The sequence below is a fragment of the Moschus berezovskii genome, chromosome 12, assembly GCF_049115385.1.
Source record: "Moschus berezovskii isolate FMDL1 chromosome 12, NW_MosBer_1.0, whole genome shotgun sequence".
Classification (NCBI taxonomy): Eukaryota; Metazoa; Chordata; class Mammalia; order Artiodactyla; family Moschidae; genus Moschus; species Moschus berezovskii.
The window spans coordinates 67,627,459-67,649,846 of record NC_142471.1 but is presented as its reverse complement, the minus strand read 5'-3'; the positions used below and the strand labels follow the sequence as shown (position 1 = coordinate 67,649,846).

The following is a 22,388-nucleotide window of genomic DNA, read 5'->3' as shown; positions in this document are numbered from 1 at the left end:
AGCAAGCGAGAGCAGGTGAGGGGGGACGGGAAGAATGGAGCCCGGGGGTGGGCTGCTGCGTTCTGGGTTCTGGAACTGCTATGCGGGATTTGGTCCGAGGTTTTGCGTGGCATGTTGTGGGATTCTCAGTAGCAGGTCCTGTCCCCAAGACTGGGAGAGGTTCATGCACCTCTTTAGACCCAAGAGAAGGGGGACAGAGGAGACTGCAGCCTGGGGCTTGGAGATCTCTGGGGCCCTTGGCTGCAGCTGTCCCAGGTTCTGAAGTCCCTGGAGGCCCCAGCCTCTGAGACTGGCCCCCAGCCCACATACACAGGAGAGGTGGTGCAGTAAACTGTCCTGGCCCAAATCTCTCACAGTGCTTGCAGCCCTAGGGCAGGCAATAATCCCATCTCCACTTTCTCAACCTCTACTGAGGACTGGAGACCTGCCTGAGTAGATGACTCAGCTGAGAGCAGGAACAAGGGGTAAAAGAGAGGTTCTCACCCGCCTTGTTGTATAAACGGCTCCAAAGTCCACGATGGTGCCTGAAATGATAGCAGTTCTCTAGCCAGGGGTGGGAGAGGTGAGAGGCCTAAGGGTTGAAAAAGATGCTCAAGCCGGGTGGAGGGGGTGGAGGTCCTGGGGGGCAGCAGTGGCAGCATTTACACCCCTTCCCCAATCCCTGCTCTCCCTGTGCAGGCCTGGAGCACACACTCCTGAGAAGCAGCAGAGGTTGGGGGCTCCCAGTCCTTGAGACCCTGGTTGGCACAGAAGGCTCATGGAGCCCCAGGCGTGGGGGGCCCTCCTCTCGAGGGTCAGCAGGTTCTTTCTGGACCTGCAGGGCGCCACCCCAATCTAGCCAGCATGGCACATGGTTTTGCAGTGGGCTTCGACCCGCTGGGTCTTGGAGACCTAAGCTCCAGCTCTCTGAGCTCCCTCTCTTCCCGAGGCCACCTGGGCAGCGAGTCGGGCTCCGCAACGCGATACCTGCTGAGAAAGCAACGGCTGCTGAATGGGCCCCCCCGCGGAATCCGAGCCTCATCGCCCATGGGCCGAGTCATCCTCATCAACTCCCCCATCGAAGGTGGGGGCAGGGCTGGGAACTACCAGAGTGGGTAGGGGACAGCAAGCTTAAGTAGGTGAAAGAAGAGCCAGCGTGGGTGGGGGAGTCCTAGGGATGCAGGGAGAGAGAGGGCCTCTGGTAGCCCATAGATTCTTCCTCGTCTATCCTTTTCTTATCTTCAGACCAGTTTTTTAGTGTTGCAAGATTGTGGAGAGGTCAGAGCTGGGAGGTCTGGGCATGGAGGCAAAGAAGGGGTGTGTGGTATGCTAGCCCCCAAGTAAGCAAGGCCAAGTATTAAATTGGCCCCCTCCCTCCTGTGGACTCTTCCTTTCTCCAGGCTCATTTGAGTATGACTTTTGGGGGATGGGACAGCATGGAGAAGGACATTCTTCATCAACCCGGCCTTTGTGTGCCCAGCTCAATGCTGGGCTGAGGGAGTCAGTGTCCAGATGGACAGGCAGAATTAAAGGCTTCAGGTGCAGAGGATGGAGACAGAGGTAGACTGGAAGATGCTCCAAAGAACGGGGAGGAGTTGAGGGTCAGCACGGAGTCCCAAGTCTGGGCCCTGAGGGAGGGGGACACCCAATCTTATGCAGTTGCTTAGTGCTGTTTCATGTCACACCTATCTTATACCAGCTTTCATTAGGTCCTGAGGGGAACCTACAGAGAACTAAGTCTCAGTTTTCACCTTCCAGAAATTTCCAGTGTAGCAGGGCTTGGAGACAGAGCCATGGTAGCAGGTGGTAGTGGGGTAGAGGCAAGGTTGGAATGGAAAGTGTGGAATATGGCAGGTGGGCACTTAGGAGACAGCCTGGTGCAGTGACAGATGTGAGGTGACAAAAAGCCAGTGAACCAGGAAGGACCTTGCCTACCAGCAGGGAAGGGGGCCTGCCTGGGCCTGGGCTTTCCCTGAGCAGAACCAGATAAGTATCTCCAGCTGCCCTCCTCTCTCAGCCAGCAGAGCTCCCCTGGCTGGCTCTCAGACTGGACTTTTCAGACCCTGCTCTTCCCTCTGATTCCACTGGGCCCCCTCTGTCCCCTGCCCAGGCCATAGGGGCAGGGGTGGAATATGCTGCTCAGAGAGCAGGCTTTCCGGCACCAGTGGCCCAGCACGCTCACCCCCATCATCCGCCATGCTGGCCTCACTTTCAGGTGAGCAGCAAGGCAGTATGTCATTCTGGACATGGAGCTGGAGTCCCCAGATGAACTAGGAGACACGGAGGAGCAGAAGGGAGGCACTGCAGTACAGCCCCTGCAAATCCCATCGGATTAGAATTACCCCTACACCTCCCCCTGCACACTCCATGCTCAACTATGATGCAAGTGCACACTGCCCCTCTGAGGAGCCTCTTCCAGCAGCTCCATGAGTGCTCTCTCCCTCACCCCATGCCCCAGTGCAGTCAGGAGAGCAGCCTCTCTTAGCGATGATGGAAGGACTGGGGCATCAATCCAACCAGTTGGTCTGTCTGGGTTGGGAGCCTGTGAGCTCAGAATTGTCCCCTCTATCTAAGCACAAACATCCTCCAACTCACCACAGGCTGGAGCCCCTCCCCCATGTTATTTTATCTGTTATTATTTAGACCCTTCCAGAGGCCTAACATAACTGATGAGGGAGACACAGTAGGAAGGGGAACACTGCTACCCACATTGTCCTCGAGAGTTCCCACCAGCTCCTCAAACTCGTTGGGTCCCAGAGAAATGGCATCATCTTTAATCCCAATCAGCCCCTTCTTGCTCTCCTAACTCATTCATTTATTCATTATTCTGCTTATTATTTCATTCATCAAAAAAAGACTTAACAGGGACTTCCCTGGAGATCCAGTGGTTAAGACTCCATGTTGCCACTGCAAAGGGCATGGGTTTGACCCCTAGTTGAGGAAATAAGATACCACATGCTGTGCAGTGTGGCCAAAAAAAAAATTTTTTAAAGACTTAGCAAATATCAAGCACTGTGCAACACACTGGGGAATACCTTGGTGGAAAGAATTACTAAGTCCCTACCATGATTGACTTCCCTCGTGGCTCAGATGGTAAAGTGTCTCCCTACAATGTGGGAGACCCAGGTTCAATCCCTGGGTCGGGAAGATCCTCTGGAGAAGGAAATGGCAACCCACTCCAGTACTCTTGCCTGGAGAATCCCATGTACGGAGGAGCGTCATAGGCTACAGTCCATGAGGTTGCAAAGAGTAGGACATGACTGAGCAACTTCACTTCACTTCACCATGATTGAGGGCTTCCCTGGTGGCTCACATGGCAAAGTGTCTGCCTACAATGAGGGAGACCCAGGTTCAATCCCTGGGTCAGGAAGATCCCCTGGAGAAGGAAATGGCAGCCCACTCCAGTACTTTTGCTGGAAAATTCTATGGATGGAGGAGCCTGATAGGCTATAGTCCTTGGGTTCACAAAGAGTTGGACTCGACTGAGCAACTTCATTTTTTCACTTTACCATGATTGAGCTTATAGTCTAGTGAAAAGAGAGTGAGAATAAATAATATTACAAATGAGCAAATAATGAGAAAGGATGATAATAATCTTCAAGTTATTAATTTGGATGATAAGATAGAGTAGTGGTTATCAAACTTCAGAATACATCAGAATTCCCTGGGGGCTCATGAAAAGATTTGGAGAAGGAAATGGCAACCCACTCCAGTACTCTTGCCTGGAGAATCCCACGGACGGAGGAGCCTGGTAGGCTACAGTCCATGGGGTCGCAAAGAGTCGGACACGACTGAACAACTTTCTTTCACTTTCATGAAAAGTGCTCCCGCACTCAGAGCATCTGATTTAGTGGGTCTGCGGTAAAACTCCAAATTCACATGTGTAATAACTTTCCAGGGGCTGCTGTTGCTGATCTGGGGAGCTCGCTTTGAGACCAATTTTGAGACTCCCTGGGAGGAGGGGGAGGGGCCTTTCTTCAGCAGGATCGTCCAGGAAGTCTTCTCTGAGAAAGTGGCACCCGAGCCAGGAGAAAGTGGAAATAGGAGGTGGCTTTACGAAGGTCTGGGCAAGAGCACCCCAGGAGGTCAGTGTGGCCCAAGGCCATGAGGCCAGGAAGGGTGGCCAGGGGTGAGTGTTGAGAGGTGGGCAGAGGGAAACCAGAGAGGGCCTTATTGGACATGGAAGGAATGTGTAACTTCTTCTAGAAGCAGGGGCAGGCATTGAGGTTTTTAATCAGGGCAAAGGCATGACTGTGTATAGAATGGATGAAAGGAGACAGAGCTGAAAGGGAGGAGACTGTGAGGCTGCTGGGCATCTGGAGGGATGCCTGGTGTCAGGGCCAGGGCACTGGAGGTAGAGAAACTTCCCTCCTCAGGGGCCCCAAGCTCCTAGGCTCAAAACCCAGATTTTGACATCCCCCTGGCCCAAGGAGCTGGCTCTCCAGGAGGGAATGAAGAGAAAGAGGATTGAAGGGCAGGAGAGCAAAAGTCTTCTTGTCTGGGCTGAGAAGGTCCTGGGACCTGTGCAGACAGAATCAGCTAGGAAGCCCCAGTGCTTCTCATGCCTCTGTCCTGCACTGTCCCTGCCTACAGGCTGCCCTTGGGGGATTTCTTCTAGAGCCACTCTGCTCATACACTGTAACTTGATTTCTCTTAGATCAAGTGTGTGTGTGTGTGTGTGAGAGAGAGAGAGAGAGATTTCCCCTCTCAAACACCTCTGAATAAGCCTCACCCAAGAACTCTCACCTTCCCACCTGGGACCCAAGTTACCCCTCCGGTCCCCTCACTCTTCTCTAACCAGAAGACCACCTCTGAGCCTTTGCTCACTCCATCCCTTCATCAGTGCCTTTCCCTTCCCCTCCACCCACCCAAATCCCACCTTCCAAGAAGCCTTCCCCGATAGTTCTGGTCCCTAAAGTTCCGCTCCTCTGACTTTCCCTGTCACTGATGGAGAGAACCGCTTCCGTGCTCCCGGCACATACTAAGGCATGATGGTGTTTTGGATTTCTCTCCTCATGTAGTCAAATAGCTCTGAGAACCCTTACCTCCAGAATCACAGAGTCTACAAGGTAAAAGGAGCCTCAGAGATCCTTCCACAACATCCCACAGGGATTTACTGTCAGCTTGTATGCCTCCAAATAATGAGGAATTCACTGTCTTTCATGGAAAATTCATTCCTCTGTCTGCCAGCAAAAGGTTTTAGAGAAAGTTTTCCCTTATTAAATCTCCTCCATATAACTCCACTGTGTGGGCTTGGTTCTGCCCTAAGGGTTACACAGACACAAATATCTAGTGCCTTTTATAGAATAGTTCTTCAACGATTTGAAGATAGGCTTGTCTCTGCTGTAAGCCAGAGAGCCCTGATTCCCTCAACTGTGCCTCATAGAATGGAATCTTTTTCACTCATCTGACTCTGAGTGGCAGAGTTTTTTAGAATTTGGCCTGTCCCAGTGAGTATGGGAAGCTTAGTAAGGATTACACACACACACACACACACACACATACACAAACACCTACATTATAAGGGAAGGAAAACAGTGTCTTCTAGCATGGAGTCCTGTCCTGCCTGCTCCCACATCCTTCCTGCCATGATCTCAAAATCACCCAGAGAGGACTCTGTATTAGCTGCCTATGTCCACATTTAGGGTCCTGGGTGGCTGTGCTCAGCAACCCAGCCTTTGCAGGCCGCAAGTTAGGGGACTCAGGGACCCTCTGTGCCCAGAATGGGCAGGGAAGTTATGCCTGTGTCCCCACCCCCATCAGCCAACAGCGATGAAAGTGACATCATCCATGCAGTTCGAGTGGAGAAGAGTCCAGCTGGGAGGCTGGGGTTCAGTGTGCGGGGCGGCTCTGAGCACGGCCTGGGCATCTTCGTCAGCAAAGTGGAGGAGGGGAGCAGTGCAGGTGAGCGGGACCCCAGGGGTGAAATCCTGGCTTAGATGCGACCCCCCCACTTCAGTGGTATGAGGAGATGCTGTTGGCAGGGATGAGAGGAGAGGACCCGCAGTTCTGGAGGGGCTGATCCAGTGGGGAGATGAAAGGAGCTAATGAATAGGTCCTTGGTCCGATGGGCTGATAGTCAGAGCCTACCTGGGGATCCCAATCTCATCGAAGGAGCTGTATCCCAGGGAGCTTCAGGGATGCGAGAGGCTCAGCCTCAACCTGCAGGACTTCTCCCCAGGGGCCCCTGCCCACCACCCCCTCCCCTGATACAGAGCGGGCTGGCTTGTGCGTGGGGGACAAGATCACCGAGGTGAATGGGCTGAGCCTGGAGAGCACCACAATGGGCAGCGCTGTGAAGGTACTGACCGGCAGCAGCCGCCTGCACATGATGGTGAGACGCATGGGCCGCGTACCGGGCATCAAGTTCTCCAAGGAGAAGACCACATGGTGAGCAGGCCTGCCTCCGCCCTCAGCCCAGCACCCAGAGCCATGGCGGGAGAGACCCAGAGCCCAGGGCTTCCGCTTTTCCCATCCCCTGGCACTGGAAACCCAGAGATCTAATCGGCTGACCTCAAAATGAGAAAAGGCTATGTCTTTCCCCCAGCCCTCCTCCCAACACTGCTGTCTCAGACCCCAGTGACCCTGCCCCTCTATGCTGTAGCAGCCGCAGACCTGGAGACAGGGCAGTATCTCTCTCCCAGGCCCAGGGAGGATTTAGAATGGAGCCTGGCAGTTTCGTGTGTGCCTGCTAAGTCACTTCAGTCGTGTCCATCTCTTTGCCACCCCATGGACCACAGCTTGCCAGGCTTCTCTGTCCATGGGATTCTCCAGGCAAAAATACTGGAGTGGGTTGCCATGCCCTCCTCCAGAGGATCTTCCCGACCCAGGGCCTGAGGACAATATAGTATCTCTCCCTCCTGGGCCTGGGGAGGATGTAAAATGGGGCTTGGCAGTTAGAGCTGCTCAATAAAGAAAGATTTCCATGGTTTCCCTAACTTGATGAAATCCATGTCCCACTGAAGATCTCAGGCCACCCAAAGCAGTTCCTCCTTTCCTGTGCAATTGTCTTGGCTGCTGGGAGGAGAGGGGTGGGTGGTGGTGGATGGGGGCCCAGGCTGAGGGCCCCGTGTGATTGTCTAGGGTGGATGTGGTCAATCGGCGACTGGTGGTAGAAAAGTGCGGCTCAACACCCTCCGAAAGCAGCTCAGAGGACGGTGCACGGCGCATCGTCCACCTCTACACAACCTCCGATGACTTCTGCCTGGGCTTCAACATCCGCGGGGGCAAGGAGTTTGGCCTGGGCATCTATGTGTCCAAGTGAGACTGGGGCAGGGGATGAAACAGAGTCGGGCTGGGACCTGGGGATGCATCAGCAAGTGGATCCTAGCCAAAGACATGTCCCGGTGACCTAGGTTAGGGATAGGATCTGAAGAGGGGCCGGGGCTCACCAGGAGGAGGGTCAAGGAGTTTGACCAGGTCATCCCTGTGTTCAAGCGAAGAGTCTGGAATTGGGGGGGGCGGTGAGGGAAGGCATCAGATTGCCCCTTTCCTGATCCCAGAGTGGACCACGGTGGACTGGCCGAGGAGAATGGCATCAAGGTGGGAGACCAGGTCCTGGCGGCCAACGGTGTCAGGTTCGACGACATCAGCCACAGCCAGGCCGTGGAGGTGCTGAAGGGTCAGACACACATCATGCTGACCATCAAGGTGGGCAGGACTGTGGGAGTCAGGGAGAGCCCAGACTCTAGGAAGGACTTCCCAGACCAGTCTAGCACTTAATGCTGCCCAATGCTGTGCAACTTATGACTTTCCACAGCCTCCTGAGAGGCAGGGCAGGCGTTGTCCTCATCTCTCTTCACAGAAGAAGGAACTGAGGCTCAGAAAGGCAAAGTAACTCAGGAATCACAGTCATTTACACAGCTGATCAGTAGCAGGACCTGGCTTCAGCCCTGCCCCCCCACCCCAGATGCAGTGGCCAGTGCCCCTTTGTATGAGTGGTGGAGGTCTTGGAGGGTAAGGAGAGAATGTCCTGCCCAGACCTGGATGGTGGGTGTCCTAGGGCAGGACAGAGATTGGATTTCAGGGGAGGTACCTGAATTCATTATTCATGTGGGTCTCACACTTGCCTAAGGATCAAGTCCTTCTCACCCTGGCTCCCACAGGAGGTGATGTCTTCCTCTCCCCAGCCCCAGCCCTGGCCCCTGCCCTGGTCCTCTCCTTTCCAAGCCTTCATCCTTCTCACCATGCAGTGCCTCCTCTATTATCCCCCCACCACCTCTATTTTCCACCTCTCCCACATCCCATTTGTCCCTTCCCTTCCTCTCAAATTATCCCAAATAGTCCTCTTCTCCCACTCTGCCCTCATTCATTCATTCAATACTTTTGAGTATCTGCTATTTGACAGCCATTATGCCAGGTACTGGGTGACAACAGTGAAAAAGATAGACAAGGTCTCTGCTGCTGGAGGGAAACAGACAGACTAGATGCATGTGGATTGTGACGGCTGTTGTAAGGAAATTGATGGAGAGGTGGGATGGGGTAATCTGGGAAGGCCCTTTTAGCCAGGAGGATCTAAGGAGGAGACACCTGAAGAGCTGGCCATAAATGAGCTAAAGGAAGAGAATTCAGGCAGAAGACACAGCTCATGCATAGGCCCTAAAGTATAGAGGAAGTTGGCACATTCAGAAATGAAGCGGCTGGTGTGGCTGGAGTATGATGAGCTCAGAGCAGAGTGGGTTGAGAAGTTGACTCCTATCCCATTGTTCCCGTATTCTTACCCTCCCTTCCCATTCCCTGCCCACTCACTCCCCTCTGCCCTCCTATCCCCACCATACCCTCCCCAGGAGACCGGCCGGTACCCTGCCTACAAGGAGATGGTCTCTGAGTACTGTTGGCTGGACCGACGTAAGTGACCAGCTCCCTGAGGTTGGAGGGAAAGGGCCCTAAAGTGGAACTGGGATCTCCGAAGAATAAGTGGGAGGGGCACCAAAATCTCCTTGGGACTCCTGTCTCCGGGCTCCCCTCTAAGAAGTTGCAGGTTCTGATCCAGGCTCTCCTGGGGGCAAGTCTGGGGGTGGTTGGAGAAGCGCCTTGCCTAAGGTCCCGAAACCAGTTAGCAGGACTGCTGAGTAGTGGCTGGTTCCTGAGACCCCATGTTCACAACCTTGCTGCTGCCCAGCACTCCCACTCCAAGCCCACGAGTGGTCTGCAGCCCCATCAGGGCCCCAAAGCCACCTGGCCAGACCTCTGAGATGCCCCTGCCCTCCCCACCGCCCACAGTGAGCAACGGGGTGCTGCAGCAGCTGTCCCCCACCTCGGAAAGCAGCTCCAGCGTCTCCTCCTTCACCTCCAGTGCCCCGTACAGCTCGGCCGAGGGCTCCCTGCCCTCAGACCGCATGGATGTCTGCCTGGGGCCTGAGGAGCCCGGCAGCTGGGGCCCGGGCTGGGGGCGGGCAGACACAGCCATGCAGACGGAGCCTGACGCAGGGAGCCTCGTGGAGACCTGGTGCAGCGTGCGGCCCACGGTCATCCTCAGGGACACTGCCATCCGTTCCGACGGCCCACCACCCACCCGCCACCTTGATTCTGCACTCTCTGAGTCCCCCAAAACTGCTCTGTTGCTGGCCCTCAGCCGACCCAGGCCCCCCATCACCCGCTCCCAGAGCCACCTGACCTTGTGGGGTATGTGGGGACAGGTGGCTGCTGCTCCCCCCCAAAAGCTCTGGGTCCAAAATCTGTCTTGTACCCTGTCCTGGGCCCCAAACTTTCTTTTGCACCAGGCTTTGCCCCAGCCACAGCTCCAGAACACACTCAGATCCTGCTTTGGGTTCCGTTTTAAACTAGTCCTGGGCTCCAAACCAGCCCTAACCCAGACCCTCCATCCTTGGGTTCCCAGACCTGTCCCCCCACCACACACACACACACACTCCTCACATAGTTGGAGCTGTGGGTGGGGGAGGGGTGGGAAGTTGGAAGAGGAACCCCATCCCCATCTTCATCCCCACCTCCCCACATGGCTGCAGATTCTGTCTGCCCCCGACTCTCCCTTCTCTCTGCCCCTCCCCACACCCCTGCCCCTAGTCCTTCCCTTCTGCCCACCCCTGCCTCGTGTCTGCAGAGGAGAAGAAGCAGCAGAGGAAGGAGAAGTCAGGGTCCCCTGGGGAGAAGGGGGCCCTGCAGCGTTCCAAGACCCTGATGAACCTCTTCTTCAAGGGAGGGCGGCAGGGGCTGCTGGCAGGGGATGGGCACAGAGAGGCCTGGACGCTGGACAGCAGGAGCCCAGCTAAGCCCCGCCCTCGCCTGGACCTGGAGAAAGGTAGGTATAGGGCGGGTCAGATGGGAGGACAGAGGAGAAGTCGACTTGATATTCCACAGCCCTGAGTCTAAATCCAACACTGCCTCATCCCAGCTGTGAGCCACCATTTTGCCCTGTAAGCCACATGAGGAAAACAGGAGTAATAATACCTGTTGCTGCTAGTGGTAAAGAACCTGCCCGTCAATGCAGGAGACATGGATTAGACCCCTGGGTCAGGAAGATCCCCTGGAAAAGAAAATGGCAACCCACTACAGTATTCTTGCCTGGGAAATCCCATTGACAGAGGAGCCTGGTGGTCTATGGTCCATAGGGTTGCAAAGAGTCCAACACAACTGAAGCAACTTAGCACACACATACACGCAATACTATTTCTTTAGGAATAATGATGAATCAGTGTATGTTACTCACTTAGTACAGGGTCTGACATACAGTAGGTGCCCAATATATGTAGTGGTCCTTGTTGTACTGCCTCATCTTCCCATTTTACAGAAGGGAAAACTGATAAGAGTCACAGCACAGACAAGAGGACCTTGGGTCAGATTCCCATGCTCTTGGTGCTCTTGGGAGGCAGGGCACTCCTTTCCTAGAGCATTTGGCTTCATCTCCCCTGGCCAGAGCTCCACAGACTCTAGTCAGTTCTGTTTTTTTATTTATTTATTTTTTAATTTTATTATTATTATTTTTACTTTACAATATTGTATTGGTTTTGCCATATATTGACATGAATCTGCCACGGGTGTACATACGTTCCCATTCTGAACCCCCCTCCCACCTCCCTCCCCATCCCATCCCTCTGGGTCATCCCAGTGCACCAGCCCCGAGCACCTTGTATCACAGATCGAGCCTGGACTGGCTCTAGCCAGTTCTAGAACCACCTAGATCAAGGCCCAGGCAGGAGGGCCGAGACAGACTTCACTCATGTCAAAGGCTTCCTGAGGACCCTTCCAGAGGGCATCTCATCTCTCTGGTGAGATTCAAAGACTGGACCAAAAGTGAATAAGTTGAGATTCCTAGGGTTGTCTGTGAGAAAAACTTAATTCCAGCTAGCTTTTAAAAAGCAACTCTTGGCTCAGCTATGGATGTAAACTGGGTCCAAAGGTTTAAACAGTCTCCTCAGCCATCTGCACTCTTCATCTTTTGGTTCCTCTTTCCCCTGCTTTGTCTTCATCATCTTGCTGGCTTTGCCACTTGAAGGTAAGAAGGCCACTGTCGCTTAGCAACCCGGGGGAAAGAGCCTCTCCTTAAATAGTTCCAGATGATGTCCCAGGCTCTGGTTGGCCCAGCTGGGATCACATGCCCAACACATCACTTGTGACCTGGGAGAGAGAGAGGGTGCTTTCATTGGCCACCCTGGGTCATGTGTCCACCCTGGAGTATGGGGACTGAGAATGCTGGGGGTGGGGGATAGGATGGGTCCCCTGGTGAAATCAGGGTGCTGTTTCTAGAAGGGAGAGTGAATGTTGGGTAGGTAAAGAGGGGCTGGGCCCTGCCCCTGGCTGGGTCTCTTGGGGGAGACAATCCCTTCAAATCAGGGCAGTCTAACCCCCTCCCTAAACTCATCTCTTTTTTCACAGCCCCCAAGGCCCTTCTGTCTCCTGGTTCTCTTCCCAGTTCTCTGGCTACTCCTCTCCCTCCTTCAAAGGCTCCTCTTTTTCTCTCTGTGCCCTGAAGGTAGGTGATTTGCCCTTGGGGTTCTTCCATCCACTCATTTGCTTCCCAATGGACCTCTATGAGCAGAGCACAGACTGGGCCCTCTCTTGATCCAAAGCCTTCACTGACTCCCCACTGCCTGTGAATGAAGCTCCTGACCTGACCTTGGCCTTCAAGACCCTCCTCAATAGCCTGGCCTCTTGCTTCCCAGTCCTACCACGTTCCAGCCTTGAACTCTCCAGTACAGCCCATGATCCAGCCAGTTCTGAGTCCCCAACCCCCATTTTCAGATGGAAGACCAGGGCTACAACTGAGCCTCTTTCTTCTTCTTAGCAGGGGGAGTGGGACCTGTGCAGAAGTTTGTCACCTGGAGGCTGAGACGTGGTAATGCTTGCTTCCCCCTCCTGAGCCTGGTCTACAATAGAGCTGCAGATGGGGTGCATATTGGGGGTGCTAAGGGACTTTGGGCTAAACTCATGGTCAAGCATGGGGTATCAGACAGATTGAGAGGTGCACATTAGGGGCAACTAAAAGAATTGGACTATGCTTTCTAGGAATATAGGGTTAGGATATTGGGGTGCATTTTTGAGGACTGGGAGCTTAAGCTGGGACTCCCAAAGACAGATTTGGGGGAGATGAGGGAGGGGACCTTGCTAGAACTCCAATGGGGACAGACTAGTATGACAGTACATGTTTGGGGGCCCAGGGAGTCTGGGCCAGGGCTCAGCTAAGGAGCAGACTGGGCTAGGGGTCTGGGATGGGGACTGAAAGGCCTGACTTGGAACTCCAGTGATGGGCAGGTTGCTGTGAGAGACTATGGTGGGAGCACCCGGGCTAGGCTGGAATTCCACTGGAGGAACCTGGGACCCTTAGCAAGGCTATTCTGGAGCCTGACCCCACTGAGGGGAGCCCCTGCCTTGGCTTCTGATGGCTCCTGGCTCCTTCGCTGTATCCTTTTGCTCCCACCCTGCAGACCGGGAGAGGGGCCGGGCTCTGCTCTCTGCCAGGTCTGGGAGCCCCTCCAGCCACCTGCCCAATGTGGATGAGCTGGTGCAGGCCTGGGAGAGCCGTCGGCCCCTGATTCAGGACCTGGCCCGGCGACTGCTGACCGATGACGAGGTGCTGGCTGTCACCCGCCACTGCTCCAGGGTGAGCCTCCAGCCCACTCTCAGCCCCAGTACTTGGTCACTCAGTCACCCAACCCCTCATTCATGCAGGCCACTATCTGCTGGCCAGTGTCTGGGTTTAACCCTGTAAGCCCAGTAGTAAGTAAAGCAGAAGTCACCCCTGTGACATGGTTGCCCAGGAGTGCACACAGACACACAGACACATGGACACACACACTGAGTTCACAGTCAGGAAGGAAAGATGGATAGTAACTAGAACCTAAGCACCCATAGAGACAAATCATTATGAAGGAAAAGGACGTGAGAAAATAACCTGAGGCACAAACTAGATGGTGTGGTCTGGGAGGGCCTCCTGAGAAGGTAACATTTAAGCTGAGAAGAGAAGGAGCCAGACCAGACAGGTAATGAGTTTGGGACTTCAGTCCCTGCAGTCACTTGCTCTGTTTTCTGTTCTCTTCTAAACCTCAGCCTTCCCCAGCTCATACCTCCTTCTACTCCTGGGTCAGCCATCTGGCCTGGCCTCTCCCCTGTTACCCAAGTAAGTAATCGTTTGTTCTCCCAACACACCCCAAGCCTCCCCCAATATCTACTATTCCTCACTGTTCCTTTCCACTTCAGACAGAAGCAGAGGTTCCCACAGTAGGGCCGAGGGTAGATTTGAGGGAGTCTTTGTAGCCTGAATGTTGGGGAGACTGTAGGAGGCACAGGTCACCCCCTCCAGGAGAACTGGAAGTCCCTCTCTTATCCTTCTGTCTCAAGAAGCCCCAGGTTTCCTGTGATGGGTTCCCTAAACTGCATCTGCATCAGTGCATGTGTGATCCTCTGTACCAGGGCAAACGGAAGAGTTTCAGGAAATTGTTTGTGGATCCCCCCACTCCCTCACCTTGGTCAGGGTGGGGCTGTGTTATGTCTGTGTGATGTGTACATTTGTTTATCTGGGTTTGTGTTGACTTAACTATATGATTTGGGCTTCCCTGTTGGCTCAGTGGTGAAGAACCCAGCTGCCAATGCAGGAGACACAGGTTTGACCCCTGGGTCAGGAAGATACCCCGGAGAAGAAAATGGCAACCCACTCCAGTGTTCTTGCTGGGAAATCCCCAGGACAGAGGAGCATGACGGGCTACACTCCATGGGGTCACAAAGAATCGAGACTTAGGGACTAGACAACAGCACTGTATGATTGTGTGCATGTCACCTGGAGACTGGGGCCAATAATTCATGCATCCTTTCCCCAATGCTTGGTTTACAGCAGAGCTACATATGGAGATGCATGTTGGGGGAAGCTAAAGGCCTCTGGGCTAAATTCACTTGAGTGTCATGCTCAACTTAGAGTGCCAAGTGGGGCTGAATGTACCGTCTTTGTAAGCCTGTGACTCTAGATTCTGGCCACCAGGTGGAGCTCTGTGTCAGTTTCTTTGGATGTTGTTCCCCCATCCCTCTGCTCCTCCCACCGTGCCCAGACCAGGAAGGCCTCTCCCAGAGCCCCGTAGCACCTAGGGGGCAATGCCTACCACCCGAGTCTGACCCAAGCCTCACCCATACCAAGAGATCAGACCTTCGGGGTAGTGTCCTGGCTGGAATGATTAGTAAAGCTCCCTTAGATGTGTGGTGCTGAACCCCAAGCCTCCCTTCTTATCTCCCGCTCTGAGCCATCTCCCCACAGCCTCCTGACCAGGCATTATAAACTACCTCTCTGATCACTTTACAAACTCCCCAAACCCCCTTGCAGCCTCTTGTCTTTGACAGAATAGAGTTCAGTTCAGTTCAGTTCAGTCACTCAGTCATGTCCGACTCTCCGCAACCCCATGAATCACAGCACGCCAGGCCTCCCTGTCCATCACCAACTCCCGGAGTTCACTCAGACTCAAGTCCACAGAGTCGGTGATGCCATCCAGCCATCTCATCCTCGGTCGTCCCCTTCTCCTCCTGCCCCCAACCCTTCCCAGCATCAGAGTCTTTTCCAGTGAGTCAACTCGTCGCATGAGGTGGCCAAAGTATTGCAGTCTCAGCTTTAGCATCAGTCCTTCCAATGAACACCCAGGATCAATCTCCCTTAGAATGGACTGGTTGGATCTCCTTGCGGTACAAGGGACTCTCAAGAGTCTTCTCCAACACCACAGTTCAAAAGCATCAATTCTTCGGCGATCAGCTTTCTTCACAGTCCAACTCTCACATCCATACATGACCACGGGAAAAACCATAGCCTTGACTAGACAGACCTTTGTTGGCAAAGTAATGTCTCTGCTTTTTAATATATTATCAAGGTTGGTCATAACTTTCCTTCCAAGGAGTAAGCGTCTTTTAATTTCATGGCTGCAATCAGCATCTGCAGTGATTTTGGAGCCCAAAAAAATAAAGTCTGACAGTGTTTCCACTGTTTTCCCATCTATTTGCCATGAAGTGATGGGACCAGATGCCATGATCTTTGTTTTCTGAATGTTGAGCTTCAAGCCAACCTTTTCACTCTCCTCTTTCACTTTCATCAAGAGGCTTTTTAGTTCCTCTTCACTTTCTGCCATAAGGGTAGTGTCATCTGCATATCTGAGATTATTGATATTTCTCCCAGCAATCTTGATTCCAGCTTGTGCTTCTTCCAGCCCAGCATTTCTTATGATGTATTCTGCATATAAGTTAAATAAGCAAAGTGACAATATACAGCCTTGACACACTCCTTTTCCTATTTGGAACCAGTCTGTTGTTCCATGTACAGTTCTGACTGTTGCTTCCTGACCTGCATACAGGTTTCTCAAGAGGCAGGTCAGGTGGTCTGGTATTCCCATCTCTTTCAGAATTCTCCACAGTTTACTGTGATCCACACAGTCAAAGGCTTTGGCATAGTCAATGAAGCAGAAATAGATGCTCTTCTGGAACTCTCTTGCTTTCTCCATGATCCAGCGGATGTTGGCAATTTGATCTCTGGTGCCTCTGCCTTTTCTAAAACCTGCTTGAACATCTGGGAGTTCACGGTCCACATATTGCTGAAGTCTGGCTTGGAGAATTTTGAGCATCACTTTGCTAGCGTGTGAGATGAGTGCAATTGTGCGGTAGTTTGAGCATTCTTTGGCATTGCCTTTCTTTGGGATTGGAATGAAGACTGACCTTTTCCAGTCCTGTGGCCAGTGCTGAGTTTTCCAAATTTGCTGGCATATTGAGTACAGCACTTTCACAGCATCATCTTTCAAGATTTGAAATAGCTCCACTGGAATTCCATCACCTCCACTAGCTTTGTTCATAGTGATGCTTTCTAAGGCCCACTTGACTTCACATTCCAAGATGTCTGGCTCTAGGTCAGTGATCACGTTATCGTGACTATCTTGGTCGTGAAGATCTTTTTTGTACAGTTCTTCTGTGTATTCTTGCCACCTCTTCTTAATATCTTCTGCTTCTGTTAGGTCCATACTATTTCTGTCCTTTATTAAGCCCATCTTTGCACAAAAGTTTCCCTTGGAATCTCTAATTTTCTTGAAAAGATCTCTTCTTTTTCCTATTCTGTTGTTTTCCTCTATTTCTTTGCACTGATTACTGAGGAAGGCTTTCTTATCTCTCCTTGCTATTCTTTGGAACTCTGCATTCAGATGCTTATATCTTTCCTTTTCTCCTTTGCCTTTCACCTCTCTTCTTTTCACAGCTATTTGTAAGGCCTCCTCAGACAGCCATTTTGCTTTTTTGCATTTCTTTTCCATGGGGATGGTCTTGGTCCCTGTCTCCTGTACAATGTCACGAACCTCCGCCCAGAGTTCATCAGGCACTCTATCTATCAGATCTAGTCCCTTAAATCTATTCCTCACTTCCACGGTATAATCATAAGGGATTTGATTTAGGTCATATCTGAATGGTCTAGTGGTTTTCCCTACTTTCTTCAATTTAAGTCTGAATTTGGCAATAAGGAGTTCATGATCTGAGCCACAGTCAGCTCCTGGTCTTGTTTTTGCTAACTGTATAGAGCTTCTCCATCTTTGGCTGCAAAGAATATAATCAATCTGATTTCGGTGTTGACCATCTGGTGATGTCCATGCGTAGAGTCTTCTCTTGTGTTGTTGGAAGAGGGTGTTTGCTATGACCAGTGCGTTCTCTTGACAAAACTCTATTAGCCTTTGCCCTGATTCATTCCGTGCTCCAAGGCCAAATTTGCCTGTTACTCCAGGTGTTTCTTGACTTCCGACTTTTGCATTCCAGTCCCCTATAATGAAAAGGACATCTTTTTGAATGAAAAGGACAGAATAGAGTACAAGTTCCTTATCCTGACATTCAGGGCGCTCCCTGATTTGACTCCCCAGCTCACTAACCTCTGCTTTCCCATGGTCACCACATCATCTTCCCCAGGTATAACAGGTAACTTGGTTTATACAGGTCACGGCTGCGCAACTCTTGGCGCAGCACCTGCACTGTGGTCACAACCTGCACAGCCTATACGGAGGCCCCTTCATGTACCCTGTGTGCACGTGTGTGTGTGTCCTCTGTCCGTGGGAGTCTCCAGACAAGAATACTGGAGTGGGCTGCCATGCCCCCCTCCAGGGCATCTTCCTGACCCAAGGATCAAACCCCCAGGTCCTGCGTTTTCGGCATTGCAGGTGGATTTTTTTACCCACTGAACCATAGGGGAAGCCCTGTTAAACTTCTGTGAACCCATTACTCCACACCACCCTTTCTTCTCAACTTTCTTGTATTTCTTTCATTTATCCGTAAGAGTCAGCGTGAATGCCACCACCTCCGTGAAGCTTACTCTCATCTTCCCACCCTCCTCTGAGACCCCCTCTGTGCCGTCACCAGTGGTTTGTAGTTCACTGGGGCTTGTGGCTCTTTGTGGTTGTGCCCCTACTGCCCAGTATGGGACCTGGCACTTAGTGGATGCTGAATGCAGAATTGTGGACTTGAAACGTGTGCACACCTGTGACTAGTTCTCTGCCATTACGTGTATCTCTCTCCAGACAAAAGGGGGTGTATTGTCGGTATGTGTATGTGTGAGTCCCTGCAACTTTGTGTGTGGTTTAGGGCCACACACCGAAGAAGGCAATGGCACCCCACTCCAGTGTTCTTGCCTGGAGAATGCCAGGGATGGGGGAGCCTGATGGGCTTCCGTCTATGGGGTCACACAGAGTCGGACACGACTGAAGCAACTTAGCAGCAGCAGCAGGGCCACACACACGTTTAATTTCCAGTGTCTCACTCTGGCCACCAGGATGTGCTGTTTCCCAGTTTCCTGTGCTTGCCAGGGATGCTCCGTGTGTGTCCCTCGCGGCACTAGGGGGCAGTGTGCTATCCAAGTTGGGTGACTCCCAGTATTCAGTTTGTCAGTTTGCGACGGTGGGGTGTGGCTGGAGGCATCCGGGCAGTGCCAGGCAGAAATGCCTCCACTACCCTGGCTAAAGACTGGAGAGACTTTCTATAGGGCCACCCCTTCCCTAGAGTCCCCATTCCAGCCTTGAACAAAGCCTAATTTGTCGGTCTGTATGCAGACACAAGCTGGGACAGCCAGGCACACAGCCTAGCCTTTGGCTCAAATTCCTTCCTTCAGCCTGGAAGGTGGGGGCAGGGAGGAGAGTCCACTCCCTGCATATCCTTTTCCGGTACAGTAGTAGGCAGGAGCCAGATTTCTCAATTTTAAATCTCTCTTCACAATTCCTCATCTGTGTGGCCTGGGGCAAAGTCCTCTCTGAGCCTCAGTTCCCTCATCTGTAAAACAGGAATAACTGATGTCACCTCTCAAAGTGGCAGACCATGTGTAAAAGGCCTAGAAAAAGGCCCAAAGCTGTTACTGGCGTTGCTGTTACCGCTCTGTCATTATTATTGCACGTTCCACCCAGTCACCGAGTAAGACCATCCTGTGGACAGCCCAGGCCTGGGGGAGAACCTTTCCTAAACATGGGACCCCCGCCTGCTCAGGCATGCCCCCTCACCGGGCTCTGGAGGTCCCTGCTGCTATCTGACCTGTGGTGCCTCTCTCTGCAGTACGTGTATGAGGGTGGCGTGGAGGACCTAGTGAGGCCCCTGCTGGCCATTCTGGACAGGCCGGCAAAGCTGCTGCTGCTGCGGGACATCAGGTGGGGAGGGCTTGGGGGCAGGGAGGGGACCCCCGATACCTCCCCTAACCTCTCCAGGGTTAAAGCCCCTCCAGGCCCCCCTGGAACTGAGCCCTGCCCACACCTCATCTCTTACCCTCCCCCAGGAGTGTGGTGGCCCCCACAGACCTGGGTCGCTTCGACAGCATGGTGATGCCTGTGGAGCTGGAGGCTTTTGAGGCCCTCAAGAGTCAGGCAGGTCAGCAGCCAGGGGGCAGGACTGAGGCTCCTGAGCCCCAAGTGGGGTTGGGGGCGGGGGCCTCCCAGGGGAGAGTGGCAGAGATGCCTGGGCCCTTTCAGCTGTGTCCCTCAGGGAGCCTTGTTCCTAACCTGCTCTTCTCTCCAACCAGTTCGGCCTCCTGCCTTGAGACCAACCCGACAAGACACACTACCCAAACGTCACCTCATCACCCCAGTGCCTGGTCAGTGAGAGTCCCAGAGTGCAGGGAGGGGGCACATCTCAGGGGGACTTGGGGAGGGAGAATGGGCTTTCCATCCCTGTTCCCACATAGGACTTCGTGGCTTCAGAGATACGTGTGGTGTGGTTCCCTGAACGGGATCCCTCATCTGCCAGGACCATTTTTATCACGTCCACTAACCATCTGTACTATTATTTACTTACTAATTGGTTTTAAAACCCACTCACTTGTTAAATCATCTCATTCTATGCAATAATCTCTGAGAAATTACCAGCTTGGTGTGGGAGTCATAGTTTTACTCAGACATGATAAAATAAAACTGTAACTATTCCAATAGAAAGTACTAAAATACTTTTGTAACAGAACTGGGGCAGTGTCCCCCACCATGGGACACACTGCCTTAACAGCACACCCAGGTCTCCCTACCCCCACGCAGTGAGGACTGGGCTCTGGCCAGGCAGTTTGGGCTGCTGAGAAGAGGGTGGCCTGACCTTGGCCCTCTTCCCCAGACAGTCGTGGCGGCTTCTACCTGCTTCCTGTGAACGGCTTCTCAGAGGAGGAAGATGATGGGGAGCTGAGGGAGCGGCTGGGGGGCCTCCAGGTCTCCCTGGGTGCCTCTGCCCCCCGCCACCCTCATAAAGGGGTCCCCCCTCTCCAGGACGTGCCAGTAGATGCCTTCGCCCCACGCCGAAGCGCCTGCACACCCCCTCCTCAGCCACCTCCCGTGGCTCCCCGGCCCCCGAGGCCTAATTGGCTGCTGACCGAACCGTTGACCCTAGAGGACCCTCGGCACAGCCGGAGCCAGGGCCCAGCCCAGAGCCGCAGCCGGAGCCGCAGCCGGGGCCGAGGCAAGTCCCCCGGCCGCAGGCGTTCCCCATCCCCGGCACCCATCCCCACTCCCAGCACAGCCAATGGGCGCTACCACAAGCCTCGGAAAGCCAGGCCCCCTCTGCCACAACCTATGGATGGGCAGGTGGCCAAGGCAGGGGGCAGTCAAGGGCCCTCTGAGAATGGAACTGGCAGGACAGCTGAGGAGACAGCCACGAAGGTCCCTAGTGGGGAGCTGAGGACCGTCACGCTGTCCAAGATGAAACAGTCCTTGGGTGAGTCCCGGCAGGACTGGGCCTGGTAGGGGGTGGGGGCCTGGGTGTGGGTGAGGTTGGTGGGCTTGGTTTTGGGGTGTGACTTGGGGACCTGGGACAAGGGAAAGAATCAGGGTATAGTTGGGAAGGTCTAAATTTGGGAGGCTTAGGATTAGATTGAGTTGAGGATGGAGTAGTAGTAGAATCTGGGGGTTGGCTTGGGGGGCTATTTGGGGATGGGTCCTGGGTTCTCCAGGGAGCTCTAGGCTTTAGGGGTGTGGCTGCACTGTCACCCAGTGTTTCTCCCTCTCACTAGGCATCAGCATTTCTGGGGGCATTGAGTCCAAGGTACAGCCCATGGTGAAGATAGAAAAGATCTTCCCCGGGGGCTCCGCCTTCCTCAGCGGGGCCCTTCAGGTGGGTGAAGGGCACCCAGACCCACTCTTTAGGCCCAGATCTGAATTCTGGCAGGGGGCAGGACCAGTACATGCTCATCTTCCAGCCAGATGTGTGTAGACTAGGTCGTGGGAGGAGGCTTGGAGCAGGGGGTTAACCTGCAGGTTGAGCAGACCTAGGGAAAAAATCTGTGCCCTCATGCCAGCCTGGGCCTGAGGGTGGCTCATCCTGTTCCACCCCTAGCCCCAAGGGACAAAAGGCCATTGTCTGTACCCCACCCTGCCCCCATCGGGCTCCAGGCACAAAAGTCCCATTGTCCATCCCCTCTGCCCAGTTGGGGAGGAGTGTCCCAGCTGGTAGAGGTGAGAGGTTGCGGGGTGGGGTGGGGTTGACCTGAGGAGGGAGGTCTGTGTTTCTCCCACCCCATCCCAGGCTGGCTTCGAACTTGTGGCCGTGGACGGAGAGAGCCTGGAGCAGGTGACGCACCAGCGGGCAGTAGATACCATCCGCCGGGCTTATCGAAACAAGGCTCGGGAGCCCATGGAGCTTGTGGTCAGGGTCCCCAAGCCTGGCCCACTGCCCCTGCCCTCTGACTTGTCAGCCCTCAATGAACAGCGGCTTCCTGTTGACCATTCCCCTGCCCGCTGACCCCTTAATGGCACTCCAGCTACCTCCCACTGGCTCCCAGAACTTCCCATTAATGCCCTTCCCACCCAAACCTGGACCCCTCCTGCTGACGCCGGGCTTCTCCAGCTGACCCTAAGCCCAGGCCTCTTTCCAACCCTCCTGCCTTCTGATACTAATCCCAGATTCTCCCCAGCTATCCCATAACTCTTCCCACTGACCTCGGAGAATCCTCCTGCCATCCCCCAGACCTCAGCTACTAACCTCTTCAGGCTTCAGGAACCTCCCACTCCTGCCGGCCTTGCCTTCTCCACACTGGTGGCTCAGATCCCCTCCCTCATGTCTCCCTCCCCAGTCATCAGTAAGGCTCTGCCCGTTCCAGATAAACTTAGTGTCAAGGATAAGGTGCTACTGGGTAGCCATGTCACCAGCTCACTGCCCCCAACTTCCCAAGACAGGAAGGGGACACCCAGGGTCTGGAGTTGGGGATTGGTATGCACTTTCTCATGATTCCCTGAAGCAGTGAGGGTCAGGGACTCTCAGAGATGGCACTCAAGGGGGTTACCGCATCCAGCCCCCAGCCCCAAGCAGTGTTCTGTTTAAGACAGAGGAAGTTCTTTTCTAGTTTCTCAAATGCTGAGAGCCCATTTCATGTTGTAGTCCACTAGGACTCAGATTTTCTACTGGATTTGTCCTTCCCCATCACCCTCTCCCTCCCTAAGATCTCTATGAGGGTTAGGGGAATAGCCATCAAATAAAAGGGCATGGGGGTCAAACAAATTCCCCTAATCTTT

At 53.6% G+C, this 22,388-nt stretch overlaps 1 protein-coding gene across 1 annotated transcript; it reads left to right on the top strand.

Annotated features, from left to right (window-relative positions):
- The first annotated feature begins 843 nt into the window (after positions 1-843).
- Positions 844-22,369, top strand: PDZD7 (PDZ domain containing 7). The gene is made up of 16 exons (XM_055424841.2): positions 844-1,063; positions 5,743-5,883; positions 6,195-6,369; positions 7,063-7,239; positions 7,482-7,629; positions 8,766-8,826; positions 9,202-9,603; positions 10,040-10,237; positions 12,221-12,271; positions 12,861-13,036; positions 18,964-19,055; positions 19,181-19,272; positions 19,424-19,495; positions 20,002-20,595; positions 20,891-20,991; positions 21,403-22,369. Exons 1-16 carry the CDS (start codon positions 844-846, stop codon positions 21,616-21,618), a joined length of 2,916 nt encoding a protein of 971 aa, XP_055280816.2. The 3' UTR covers positions 21,619-22,369.
- The last annotated feature ends 19 nt before the right edge of the window (positions 22,370-22,388 follow it).